General features: G+C 36.8%; 1 protein-coding gene across 3 annotated transcripts in view; it reads left to right on the top strand.

Annotated features, from left to right (window-relative positions):
• Positions 1–986: 986 nt before the first annotated feature.
• LOC149529680 (uncharacterized) overlaps positions 987–12,923 on the top strand; it is a 196,810-nt gene continuing 184,873 nt past the window's right edge. Inside the window, exon 1 of one of the 3 annotated variants that reach the window (XM_089808608.1) lies at positions 987–1,258. In XM_089808608.1, the coding sequence (XP_089664734.1) occupies positions 1,180–1,258 (79 nt within the window). In that variant the 5' untranslated portion in view covers positions 987–1,179. The remainder of the gene's footprint in view (positions 1,259–12,923) is intronic. The other 2 variants (XM_089808610.1, XM_089808609.1) reach the window with 2 other exon arrangements.

Below are 12,923 nucleotides of genomic sequence, written 5' to 3' on the forward strand. Positions count from 1 at the left end.
TGCATGCCATCTCCTTTTAGGGAGGCCATGGCAATATGATACGAAAGCCCAATATGATGGCAGGAAAAATGTTTACAAGTTTAAAAAAGGAGAGAAGTCCTATACTATTCAGTCCCTACTAGATGGAGAAGGCACAATGGTGGGACCTAATGTCCTAATGGTAGGTGAAAAATAATTTCTAAACACTATGAAGGAAGGAGAGGGTACAAGGTATGACATCATTGTAAAGCCACAAAATGCACAAAGCACAGTCATGATTTAATTACTTAAGGAAGTACAGGAACTATTGGATCAATTTGAAGATATTGTGTCATCATATAGATTTCATCCCTAGAGTAGCTTTGCCTAATAAGGCAACATATAAGATGACACCTAGTTAGCATGAGAAGATAGCCAAGCAAGTGCAAGAATTGCTAGATCATGGGTTAATAAGGAAGAGTGTGAGCCTATGTGCAGTTCCAACTATCCTAGTGCCAAAGAAGGGAGGTACTTAGAGAATGTGTACAGATTCAAGGGAAATCAATAAGATAACAATTGGGTACAAATTCCCAATTCCAAGAATTGAAAATTTGCTTTATTTTTTAGGAAATGCAAAGTACTTCACTAAAATTGACTTAAAGAGTAGATATCATCAAATAAGAATTAAGGAGGGAGATGAGTGGAAGACAACTTTTAAGACAATTGAAGGGTTGTATGAGTGGCTAGTGATGCTTTTTAGTTTGTCAAATGCCCCCTCCACATTCATAATGCTCATGAATGAAATTTTTTCTGGTTATCTTGCTTAGTTTGTTATTATTTATCTTGATGATATCTTGATTTTCATAGTACCAAAGAAGAACACTTAAGATGTGATTATTGATCCCTTATATAACATTATTTCAATTCAATTTAATCAACGCAAAGTAACAATGTCAATACACCCAAAAATAAATCCACAAATCAAGTATTGGTGTTCTAACTTGGAAATGAGAAGTTTAGTTTTTATTTAAATAAATCCTACTTAATAGCTGGGTCAATGGATTTGTTCCGGGTATGAGAGACGAATACATGAACAGGTTGGGTTTAGAACATGTCGACGGCGCCAGAGTTGATTGTGTGATATAAACATAAACTGCACATAATAGAGTGAAGAGGGCCAAGGCAGGCTGTGATTGGTGATCTGCACTGCAATTGTCCCAAATGGGCGTATTGGGGAACACATTGCATTCTGTGAGATCCATAAACATTAGACATGGGCTTATGCAAGTAATAAGCCTTGGTATGTATATATCCGTCCACATTACTTGTTGCTCTGTCCTGCAATATGCTGGAATTACGAGAACTATAAAACAGTAAGATATTTTTCGCGCGACACGATGTAATTTGATAAAAACCATGGATACAAAATAACACTGACCATCTTTCTACAGTTTGCATTGAATCGTACATGTTGCTGATATAACTTGCCCGCAGCAAATTAAAATCCACATAATTGATGTGATTGGTGTTTGTGTTGCCAGTGCTCGCAGTGAATAGAGGATAAATACTGCAATATCTTGGTGTGATGGTACCATAAATTGTGCTCTTGAAGTTTATTTATTCAACGAGTCACTTTTGAAAGTGAAAGACCGAGTACCATGAGGGATTAAAGTTATGACAAAATGCATTACTAACCTAAACTACAAACCTAATTTCCATCTCAATGCTTACAGGTTCGATGCTTACAGTTTTACGAACCTGAGCCGACTGGTTTGTTCACGTTATGATCTACCCTAAGCTTTTAAAATCCAGCCAACCAGTTTTGCCCTATATGACAAGGATGTCTGTTGAAATGCCAAATATTTGTGGTACGTGTTTTTAGAAACTACTGAATAGGGAACCTTGAGTTGGCTCTAGATGCTTTAGAAGCCTTTTCATTGAGTGCTAACTATTTGTGGTATGAATGAAAGAATGTTGTTAATAACATTTATAAGGGCAAATAGTCTTTGGGATCTGTGAATAGTCAGCAAACAAACCCGAAAACAGAAAAGCCTAAAATTCTGCACCAACTAAATTTCTTTTTCCTTCTGCATTTTGGTATGTGTTTACATTTTCTCCTCTAAACACGTCCTTAGGGACTATAAAATTTGTTTGAAGTTTTCTATATGTTGTATTTCTGAAACTAATTTGTGTTTCATTACAAAATTATATGCATATTGGTCAATATTAGCTCAAGAATTCGCAGACCCATCAGAAATTGAGACATTCCTAAAATTCATTTGGTGAAAAATCAGATGTCTTCATATCTGCTTCTGCTTACTTTTGCAGTTTAATATCACAAATTTGTTTATTATCATTCCTTAACTAGAACTGAAGTCTGAACTTATTTATGTATTGTCAAAGACTAGCATTTGGTATGCACTGTTGTTTTTCTAACCTCATAATCTTAACGAGAGATATGTACAAGTTTCTGGGTGGAAAAGAAGTTGGCACATGACCATTTTTTTTATCAATAAAGTTTGGATATCTCAAGAAGAGTGGCCAGATAGAAGGTGTTGCTATTCTTCTCTAGAAATGGCGGGACGGAATGACATTACTTCATGGAGCGTTTGGCTTACAACAATATTTGGATCAATTACTTTGAGATTTTTAATGTGGATTCCTTGCTTAACTTGTTTGAAAAAGAAAGGATAGCAAAACTTGTAGATTACTTGATCAAGATACTCAGTAGAATATACAAGATACAAAAGAAAATCAGACTATGTAGGCACAGTGTCAGTGGTCTATTCTGTTTTTGAACTTTTGTGCTTATCTATTTTGCTGGCTATCTGTAGGTCCCATAGGCTGTTTGGTCTCATGGATATTATTGAAAATATTCATTCATTCATTCTATTGTATATCATATAAGACATATAATGTGCACCATATGACATTTTATGAAATGTTTTATATGGAAAGGATGTCTCCTTGAAAACTGTGGGAGGTTTCTTGCTTCAAAATGGGTTATTGGTTACTAAAAGGCATCTAGATCAATATGAGCTTGAGGGTTCTATGGATATCTGGCTGCTTGGAAATTATTGCTGACCTTGAATTATTTTGGTGAACAGTGATACTCATATTGGGGAAAGTTAAAACAGTGCAAATTATATACCATAACAAACTTCAGGACTATCACAAATAGTACCATAATAGCACCTGTCAAAATTGAAGCATAGAATTCTAAGGCTCCCAAAGTGTGGCCATTCTTAGTAAATGCAGAACAGTTCACCAATTGATTCATGTCCGAAAAAGCATTCCTAATTGGTCAAGTGGGGTTTGATGACCAGATACAGACAATTCTAGACTCTAGTAACAAGATCACTGGTACAAATAGTGGCACAGGTACAACATAACATGTAACAACATATAGAAGAAAAGAGATACAAATAGAAGAATATGTACGACATGTTTGAACACTTTTTCTTCTTTTGCTTGACAAAGCAACAAGGATTGTCTAAAGAAATCTAATTAGAACATATAACAAAAGCACAACACAAGAGAAAACACATCACAAGAATACATAAAAAACCACATCACAAGAATACATAAAAAACCATGCTAAATGAAGTCCACATAAAGTGTTCTGTGCCCCCCCCCCAAACTCAGCTCCCCCCCCCAAATCTCGGTCTGAAATGCTAGGGGAAGGATGTCGACTCACAAGAGGAACGACATCCAACACTCTAGGAATCACAACCAGTTCTAAGCAAGAACTTTGATGGGAGTCACTATGCATATCACTAGAAGTGATTGTAAGCTGCGTAGAAAGCATGTTAGACAAATCACTATCCATATCAATTAATTCTTCATCACTACTAACATGTTCATCATCAAGAGTATCTTCCATCATCATCAAGAGTATCTTCCATATCAAGATTAATAGAATCTAAAATACGAACATAATCATCATGCTTATCCATTTGCATAGTGTTACATTGTTTAGCTTTCTCCAAAGACTCACGCATGGTTTGATCAAAGGAAGGTAAGGGTTGAGATTAAGATGTGGGTTGAGAAGCAAGAGAATGAGCTTTAGCCTTAGCTTTAGCTTGACAGTTCTTGCGACATTGATGGACATTTTGGTTACGAATGGTTTTGTGAGATAAACTAGAAGGATTAGGATCAACTACCATTGGTTCGGAAGAAGGAACGACAACATGATTAGGTATAGTAGCTGAAGGAATAGATGTAGAAGGTAAAACAGGTTCAAAAGTGGAAGGGATAGACAAAGTAGACAAGATAGGTGCAGGGGAGTGACCCTTAGGAAGACTAAGCTCAATAAGCTTGACTACCTTATATTTTTGATAGTGTCAATAAAGATGATCAGGATGAGTAGGTGGTTTTTTAGAAAGAGATAACCAATAGAAATCAATCTTAGCACAATCTCGAGGACGCAGTGACTTATAAAGGGAATGATTGATAGTGACAATTTCTCCATTGCGAGGAAATTCAGCGCACTTATGAACAAGAGAAGCTACTGTAGACACCTAAATCTGATTATACCATTAGGTAATCTTATTTAGTCATCTTCTAGGACATTATTGATTAAATATTTATTATTTATTTAATTAATCGTTATCCCCTAGTTGTTTCATTTATTTAATTAACTACAGTCCAATTGATAAAATCAAATGATAACCCAAAATCAATTTATCAATTAAATCTCTATTCCTCTATTAAATTAAATAAATGCCAAAATCTATTTAATTTAATTTCTCAACCCTCTTTTATTAAATAAATTATTTAGTAAATCATCCTAAACCCCTAAACCATCCCTAAACCCTATCATTACCCCTAATCCAACTCATGCACCCATGCTAACCTCGCTTAGCCAACTAACTAACCCATCCCATCAGAGCTAAGCCACTTACCTCCTAACCCCCCTTCTAAGCTAAGCCTAACCCACCTCCTAAACATGTGCACAACTTTAAGCAAGGGTTAAGACTTGCTAACCCAATTCAAAGTCAATGGTCTCCCTCATCCTCTTCCATTTCTATCCAAGAGCATTAATGACTAACATGCCATAAATGCCTCTTACATCCCTCTTACACACTCCTCCCTCATAATTCCCTTTGACCATCCATTTTGCCCATCCCCTCACACTCATCCTCCTTGTGACAAGTGTCACTCCTTGATTGGCTTCAAACAAGCACAATCCATGTGTTTCCCTTTCAGAGCATCCTAGCCCTCCCTCACCATTCTTCCATCCGTACATCCTGACCCTCCATCTCACTACCCCTTGGTCTATAAATAAAACCCCCTCCCCTCACAATTCATATCATCTCCCGCCATATTGACGACTACAACATAGCCATTTCATACCCTTACCATGATAAAATTTGTCTTCACCTCCATTGTTGAACCTTTCACCCAACTCTATGCATAACCATTTACCACTTGAAGCTTTGAGCACGCCGTAAGCACACATCCATCCATATCAACACATATCGACGTCATCATAGGCTGAACACTTGAGGAGCTTACCACTTTTAGTCTGCTTTCCTCCTTGTTGTTTTACCTTCGTCTTATCATAAGTGTTAGTCTAGTTAGTATTTTGAGTGCTTTGTTAATCATAGTATTCCATTTGCAACTACTAAAATAGGTGATACAACTACAACTTGCATGGAAGAAAGCCAAGGAATACCAAACTTAACTTGAAATTGATCAAAAGTAGGAAAAACAACAAAGGTAGTGAAAACAACCTTTTCTGAAAGAGTAATAGATAGAGTAATAGAACCTTGAGGACAATAAAGAAAACTATTACAAGTTTGAATCCATACAGGAGTTGTATCATAGGTATCTTTATGCGACCCTTTATTAAAAAGGTGCTCTTCAGTGATAACATTCACAACAAAGGAAGGATCAATCAAAACAACATGAGAAGGAATATGAGCAACTCTAGTAGTGATGTAAAGAGGACCGTTAGGCGCCTTACATATATTTGATTGACTAAAGCTAATAGGAGGTGTTTGTTTAGGTTTGGATGAAGAGAAAATCGAAGGTTGAGGTTGTAATTCAACATGATTAACCAGATGATTCACTTCTTCTATCTTATCACCATAGTCAATATTACTGTTAGAAGAAGGTTGATTAATGCCATTCCCTGAATGTGAAGGTCAAGGATTAGTATAAATTTGCAAATTCTGATTAGGAGGTGCACCAAATTTATTTGCATTATTAACTTGAGCATCGATAGATATAGGATTAGAATCAATAAGGTTTTGAGTAGCATTCTTCAAAGCATAACACCTTTGAGTATCATGACCAGGTTGACTATGGTATTGATGGAAAACATTTTAATCAAATGACTTAGACATTGGTTCGCTAGTGTCAATACGATGGATAGGAGGAAGTTTAAGAATTCCAACATGAATCAATTTAGTCATGCCTTGGGATAAAGGTTCAGATAATTGAGTGTACTTATGATTAGGATGATATACAAAGGAAAAAGTAGCCATACCTTTAGATGTAGTAGCCACTTGATCAACAACTATATTTGTTGACTTGATTTTGATGAAATTGTTAGGTTTAGAGAATTTGTTTGAATTATTGGCAGCATCACTCTTATCGCTAGAAACATGAGCCATCCAAGTAGAGCTCTCGAGTTGACTCACTTGTAATTGGTAATGGTAAAACACTACACAAAGATGAAAAAAGGAGGTATACCCAGTAAGGAGAATCTTATTTTTAATGTCTTTCTATAAATTAGAAATAAAGATGCGTTGAATATCATGATCAGGCATAGGATAAGAAGTTTGAGCATATAAATGTTTAAATCTATCAATAAAATTAGTAACTTTCTCTTTATAAGTTTGCTTACAATGCATCAAACGAGTTAAAGAAATCTAAGGACCAATATTATCATGAAATTGTTAAATGAAAGCATTAGCAAGAGTTTGAAATGAATCAATAGAATAAGGAGGTAGAGAGCAATACCATTACAAGACTCTATCCCTAAAAGTACGCGGAAACAACTTAGCCATAAGCCTATAGTCGTGAGCAAAATCATTACATATAGTGTGGAAAGCTTTAACATGAATCACAGGATCTTTCTTACCATTATAAGTCTCAAGATGAGGTACTTCAACAAGTTGCGGTACAACAAGACGAAGGATATCTGAAGAAAGGGGATTAGCAAAGTCACATGTAGGAATATTGTACTTAGATTGAGTGAATTGAGCCACTTGTTGCAACGCATTGATGGTTTGAACCAAGGTACTTACAGTAGGATCATAAGATGCGATAGTAGGCATAGATATATTAGATGTATTAGGAAAGTTGTAAGAAGTGGAAGGAAGATGTAAAGATGTCGACAGAGGATTAGAAGGAACGGGTAAAGGGTATGAATAAGTAAAAGGAACCACATCATATGAAGTTAACAAAGAAAGTATGGAAATAGGAGGAACACTCACGGGAAGTGAAAGATTAGGAAGACCAACACTTAAAAGGAGTGGACACTTGTATAGAAGTTGTCATAAGAGGTGGAGCATATCTAGGTATGCTAGAAAGAGAGGTGGAAATCAGAATATAAGGTTCAATGGTTGTGGAAGGAGGATGATATCCTATCTCTTGAGCACATTCTGTCAAAGACTTAGCATGAGTATTAATAAGGTGAGATATACCGTGCAAAATGAAAATGCTATTATCATTATTATTAATAAGTTTCTTAAGAGCCTCAATAGCTGCAATACTATCGGGATTTTGACGTTCTTGCACAAGCCAAGTTTCCAATTTATCAAATTCATGAGAAAGCTTATCAATTTGTGAAGGAGGAACTCTCAAAGCTTCATCTTCATCATGGGATGAGTGAGAAGAGTTATGCTCCATTAAAGTATTAAGATCATGAGAAAAGATGTTAGTGTCATCATAATCCTAGGTAGAAAAGAGGAATCATGATTAAAGGAGCCCATTAGTCTATGGCTTTGCCTAACGTGAATGCTATTAGTTGGACTTGGTGTAATTAAGCTCATAAAAGGGGACCTCACAAAAGGAAAATCTAATGAGATCTAACCACACAAATGCAATAAAGTGCATAAAAGAGAGATCTAGCCACACAAAAAATAGATAAACCTAACTCTATAATAAAAAAAGAAAAGGTTCACCAAAGAAGAGAAAATCGAGCTCCAAAAAGAAAGGGGCACAAGTTGGGTTGACCAAAATGTTTAGTGAGGCCGACGCCAAATAAAAAAGAAAGATGCAACTCCGAGAATCAGGGTAAGAAGGTAAACACCTAAAATAAAACAATCTAACTCCAAAAAGAAAGGTGAACAAGTTGGGTTCACCAAAATGTTTAGGGGTAAAATGGAGATGCTTTAATAGGATGTAGACCACCACTTTATGCCGCTAAAACATTCAAAAGGATGGGATATGCGAAAGGAAAGAGATAATCCCCAAATATGATTCCTGTTTAATTAGATCAGCAAGGACCCAAAAGAGAAAGGGTGCCAGTTCTAAATTTGAATTGTAAGGAAGAATGCAATATAAGGAAATACACTCTTTGGCCCATGTGTGATAATGTATATGCCAGATTGAACTAATTGATTGAATAATATAGATCTAGATGCTAAGTGTACACAATCATCCCAATTAAGATACAGATCTAAGATGAAGATATGAAAGGAAATAAAGTATGAAAGACTCACCTTGAAATATGCAATAGAAGATGTATTTTAGCTCCAAAAATTGTGGACTCGAGTTTGTTTTCAAATATTTGAAAGTAGATTTCTAAAAAAAATGACTAAGTGGACAAAACCCCGGAATCATTTTTCCGAAAAAGCAGAAAGGTCCAAGTCGACTTGGCTAGTCATATTCCCATGGGGTCATCATGTACCAGGGGCATTGCAACAAAATCAAACCAACTTCTCCAGAAAGCTCTCAGGAAGTAATTTATAGATCTGTGTGCGCAATTAGGCCATCTTGCTCCCACATAGAAAATGAAAGGTTTTTGTTGTTTGGTGGGTGAGGGCTTGCCTTGGTCAAGCCCTAGATTGAGGAATCAACCTTGAAATAACAAATGCAAATTGAATGAATGAAGAAAGATGAATGTTAGGATTCACCTTGCTTAAAACCCTTGTCAATAAGGATTTTGCTTTGTAGAGTGTTGAAGATCTTAAATTCGATATATAAATGTAGAGCATCTCCACAATTTGCAACAGATTTACCATAATCCCATCAAGGTGCCATGGATGTAAGTGTGCATCAATGTAGAAAATAATTAATGCTTCAATGTAGATCTCCTCCCTTGATTGCTCACAATATGCTAAACCTTGAAGAAGAAATGCCCACAAAGGGTCCTTCAATAATTGATGAAATCTCGCTTGCTTGAATGCTTGTAATGCTTGATTGCGTTGAATGCTTGAACTCCTTGGATGCAAAGATTAGGTGAAGCTCTCATGCAAGTGTGTAGTTGAAGTCTTGTTTATGAAATGAAGCTTCCAAGCCTCCTTGTATATGATTTTTCAGACGGGAAAACTATATAGGCCGATTGGAGAGCGAGAATTAATTAATTAAACCCTTGAGGCCTTTCGGGTTCTGGGCCTCGCAAACTCTGGGGTCAACATCGACCTGGGTTGACCTTGACCAGTCCAAGTCAACCTTGAGCAGTCCAAGTCAACCTAGACTAGTGCAGGTCGACTTGGTCCCGGAGTAAAGGGTATGGGAGCCACAAAAAGCTTAGGTAGAGGGCAAAAGAACTCGGGAAGAAAGTGGAAGGAAATAGGGAAAAGGAGCATCGAGCATAGGTCCATCCATGGTCCAGGAAGTCATTATGGAAAGGGTGCTAAAAGGACTTAAAAGACAAGTGCATCCATTTTAAGATTGTACAGTTCCCAAATTTTAATGTAATAATTTTATGAAATTAATTAATCAATTAGTCCAAAATTTAAATTATATGATAAAATGACCTTTAATTAATTAAAATATGGGGCCCAAATTCATAAAATAAAAATATTTGTATTTGGGGTTCCGATTGATTTATGTATATCTCGGACCCATCTTTTATTTTGGTCATAGGTGTTTGTTGTTGTATGGACACTTTTTGTGCACTTTCAGAGTTTTCCTCTAACTAGGTATTTATGATTGGTATTGGTGTTTTGAAATGTTATAGGTTTCAAATTACTTCGATGAGAATATGGTACGTCTAGGGGTAGCTAACTCCCATCTTCAACATACTATTTCAGATAGCGGGCCAACTATAAGGCTAGACCCTTCTTCTACTTCAGGCTTTGCAAAACCTAGGCGGGTGGACCTCAAATTCAATTAATATGGTACTAGTGCAAAAACATATTCCTGAATCTATTAAGCAGATTTAACCCTTATTTCTCCTAATAACTCATGAAATGACATAGATCTACAATAGCTAAATGCAAATCTATGAAATTCATAAGCTGAGTGAGGGTTAGACTTTTCAGTTCTTCAAGGGGGAAAAGCATTTGATTAATAATGTTGAATTCAACAACACCCCAAATATGCAGCAGCAAGAACTAGTGATCCTGTAGCTGATAAGTGCCTTATCTATTGGGCAATTCCATGAATTAATCACATATATATGGATATCTGAAACATATTCTTATCTTCAGATATTTGATCTATCCATTCACCTTGTAAATAGACATCTATGTTCAATCTAAATCTCATTCTTACCTGATATCCTTATCAATAAACTTGCAACCCTGTTGATTTCCCTAAAGCATTTACATAACTCCTTGAATTATAAGCAACAATGAAACAACATACAGCCTTAAGGGACTGCAACTATGACCTAAGCTCTTTGTTCAAAGATCATAAAACATTGAAGATTACTGATAAAGGAGACAAGATTTAAGATGAAACTCAACACTTGTTGTTCTTTGTATTGATTTCCTTGAAATAATACATTCATATGCTTGAAATTAAAACATAGAAACACCTAAAAGATCTGAACTATCTATGTTTTCTTCATTACTGCTGTTCATACAAGAGAAATTGTTGAAAGAATGGTGTCTTAGTAGTGAGTCAATTTTCTTCTCAAAACTGGAACCAACCCCTACAAAGAGAAAGAAAGAGAATGATATAAGAGGAAAGAAATCCCGGATCTGATCAAAAGATGACAAGTGTCCCCTCAAAATTCTTTCCCAAGAAGCTGAAAAACCTCTGTCTACCCTCTCTCTGTAACTGCAAATCAAATCCCCATCATTTTTTCTTTCCAAATGCATAAAGTATTTCAGATATTTTGATGGAACTCATAACTGACTGCAAAAGACAAATTCTAAGAAGTTCCATCAAAAGGCAAGCAAATTGTGAAATACTTGTAGCAAAACACATCATTATGCATTAAATTTCAACAAACTGAACCAACCAAGAAAATCAAATGCATCCCATCTGAATTCTGGTGCTCCATGATGAAAATTGCCCGTTTTGTTGAGAATGCCCAGAAAATCATAAATTCGCTTATAGACTGAACTGGTGAGCACTTGTGTACAAACTGACTTTCAGAAATTGATAGCTCGTCTCTTCGCGGTTTCGACGGTATATTGGAGTGCCCATTTCAGTGAAAAAATCCCCTAGTTATGCCCCTTTGAAGTTCAAGCTCCTGACTATGAACAATCAATTAAAATGAATGCATTTGAAAAATTTACACATTTTCATAGTTTGAACTATAGGAAATCAGTCTTTTAAAACAAAATTTTTGAGTTTTTGGACTGAACATTGGATATTATTTTATATTTAAAAAAAAAAACTCTTTATATTCCCTCAACCAATTGAATGGCACCACTTGGCGGAATTAGATTCGTCGAAATCACAAGCGGGACCCACATCTCTTTATGACTCCTCGTTGGATTCTTGGATTTTCTGGCAAGGCGCCATGTCGCTACCGGAAAATCATCCCATTTTCCGGTGGCAACATGGCGACCACCGGATTCTAGCGACTTCATCCTTGACCGCCACATCATCGCCACCTCTACGCCTGCTCACCGCCACGTCATTGCCACCTTATTGCGCTACCTAGGCAGTCGCTATGTCACTCTAGTTATCACGTGAGCAACTTCGCTTGGCGACATAGCGCCTACCGCAGGATTAGCCACGTGTCATGCTCTGGCTCCTCCATCTTCCACGTTAGCATCTCTTCGATACGTGCGCTCGTTCAAAATTTAACATTGTCTTTGTCTGGCCGATTGGGACCCACAAATCCACCATACGTGCAGCGGCTGAAAAAAGCGCTTTGTCCTATAGACATTATATGATGCAAGTGGAATAATATTTAAACACTTGGGTTCTCTACCACATTATGAATGTCGAACAAACGTGTTAAATTGTTACAAACGTGTTAAATTGTTTCTGTGCCTTGGTCTGTTCTCTTCTGACCTATGGCTTCTCTCCTTGGCGATGAGCACTCCTCTGCGAGTAGATGCTTCAGTACTTGGTCTTTCGACACTGCCATTGTTGTAATCATCTTTGCAAATCTGCCTGCTATTTGCGTGTGGATTCCTCTAGCGTGGGCATCCTTCACACATCTTCTTCTCTTTATGCGTAGGTTATCCTAGCCGGCTTCCTGTTCCTTCTATGCGTGTGGAGCTGGGTTTTGTCTTTTCCTTTCAGCGTGGAAACTCCTGCCTCTTTCAACTTTATATGCTGCATGCTGACTCCTCCATAGCCGTGGGCTTCCTCTTGCAAGGCGACTCTCCCTTTGTAGTTGTTCAATTGCTTCAGTTAAATCCTATGATGGTAGCTCCTCTATTCCTACTTCAAGAACAAAGGTTTGATTACTCTTTATCTTTCCAACTACTTTGTCAATTGCTTCTTGTAGATAAAAAAGCACTTCCTTTTCCTCCCAGATGCCTAACGGGTAGCCCAACAACTCTCGTGTTTTAATCCATAGTTGTGCACATTGGCGTGCTATGCATGCGATTGAAAAAACGAGCTCTTTTAGTGACTCCAACAGAACCCCTCGCATC

Source organism: Cupressus sempervirens, chromosome 11, assembly GCF_028749045.1.
Source record: "Cupressus sempervirens isolate cs-2001-9-10 chromosome 11, ASM2874904v1, whole genome shotgun sequence".
Taxonomy (NCBI): domain Eukaryota; kingdom Viridiplantae; phylum Streptophyta; class Pinopsida; order Cupressales; family Cupressaceae; genus Cupressus; species Cupressus sempervirens.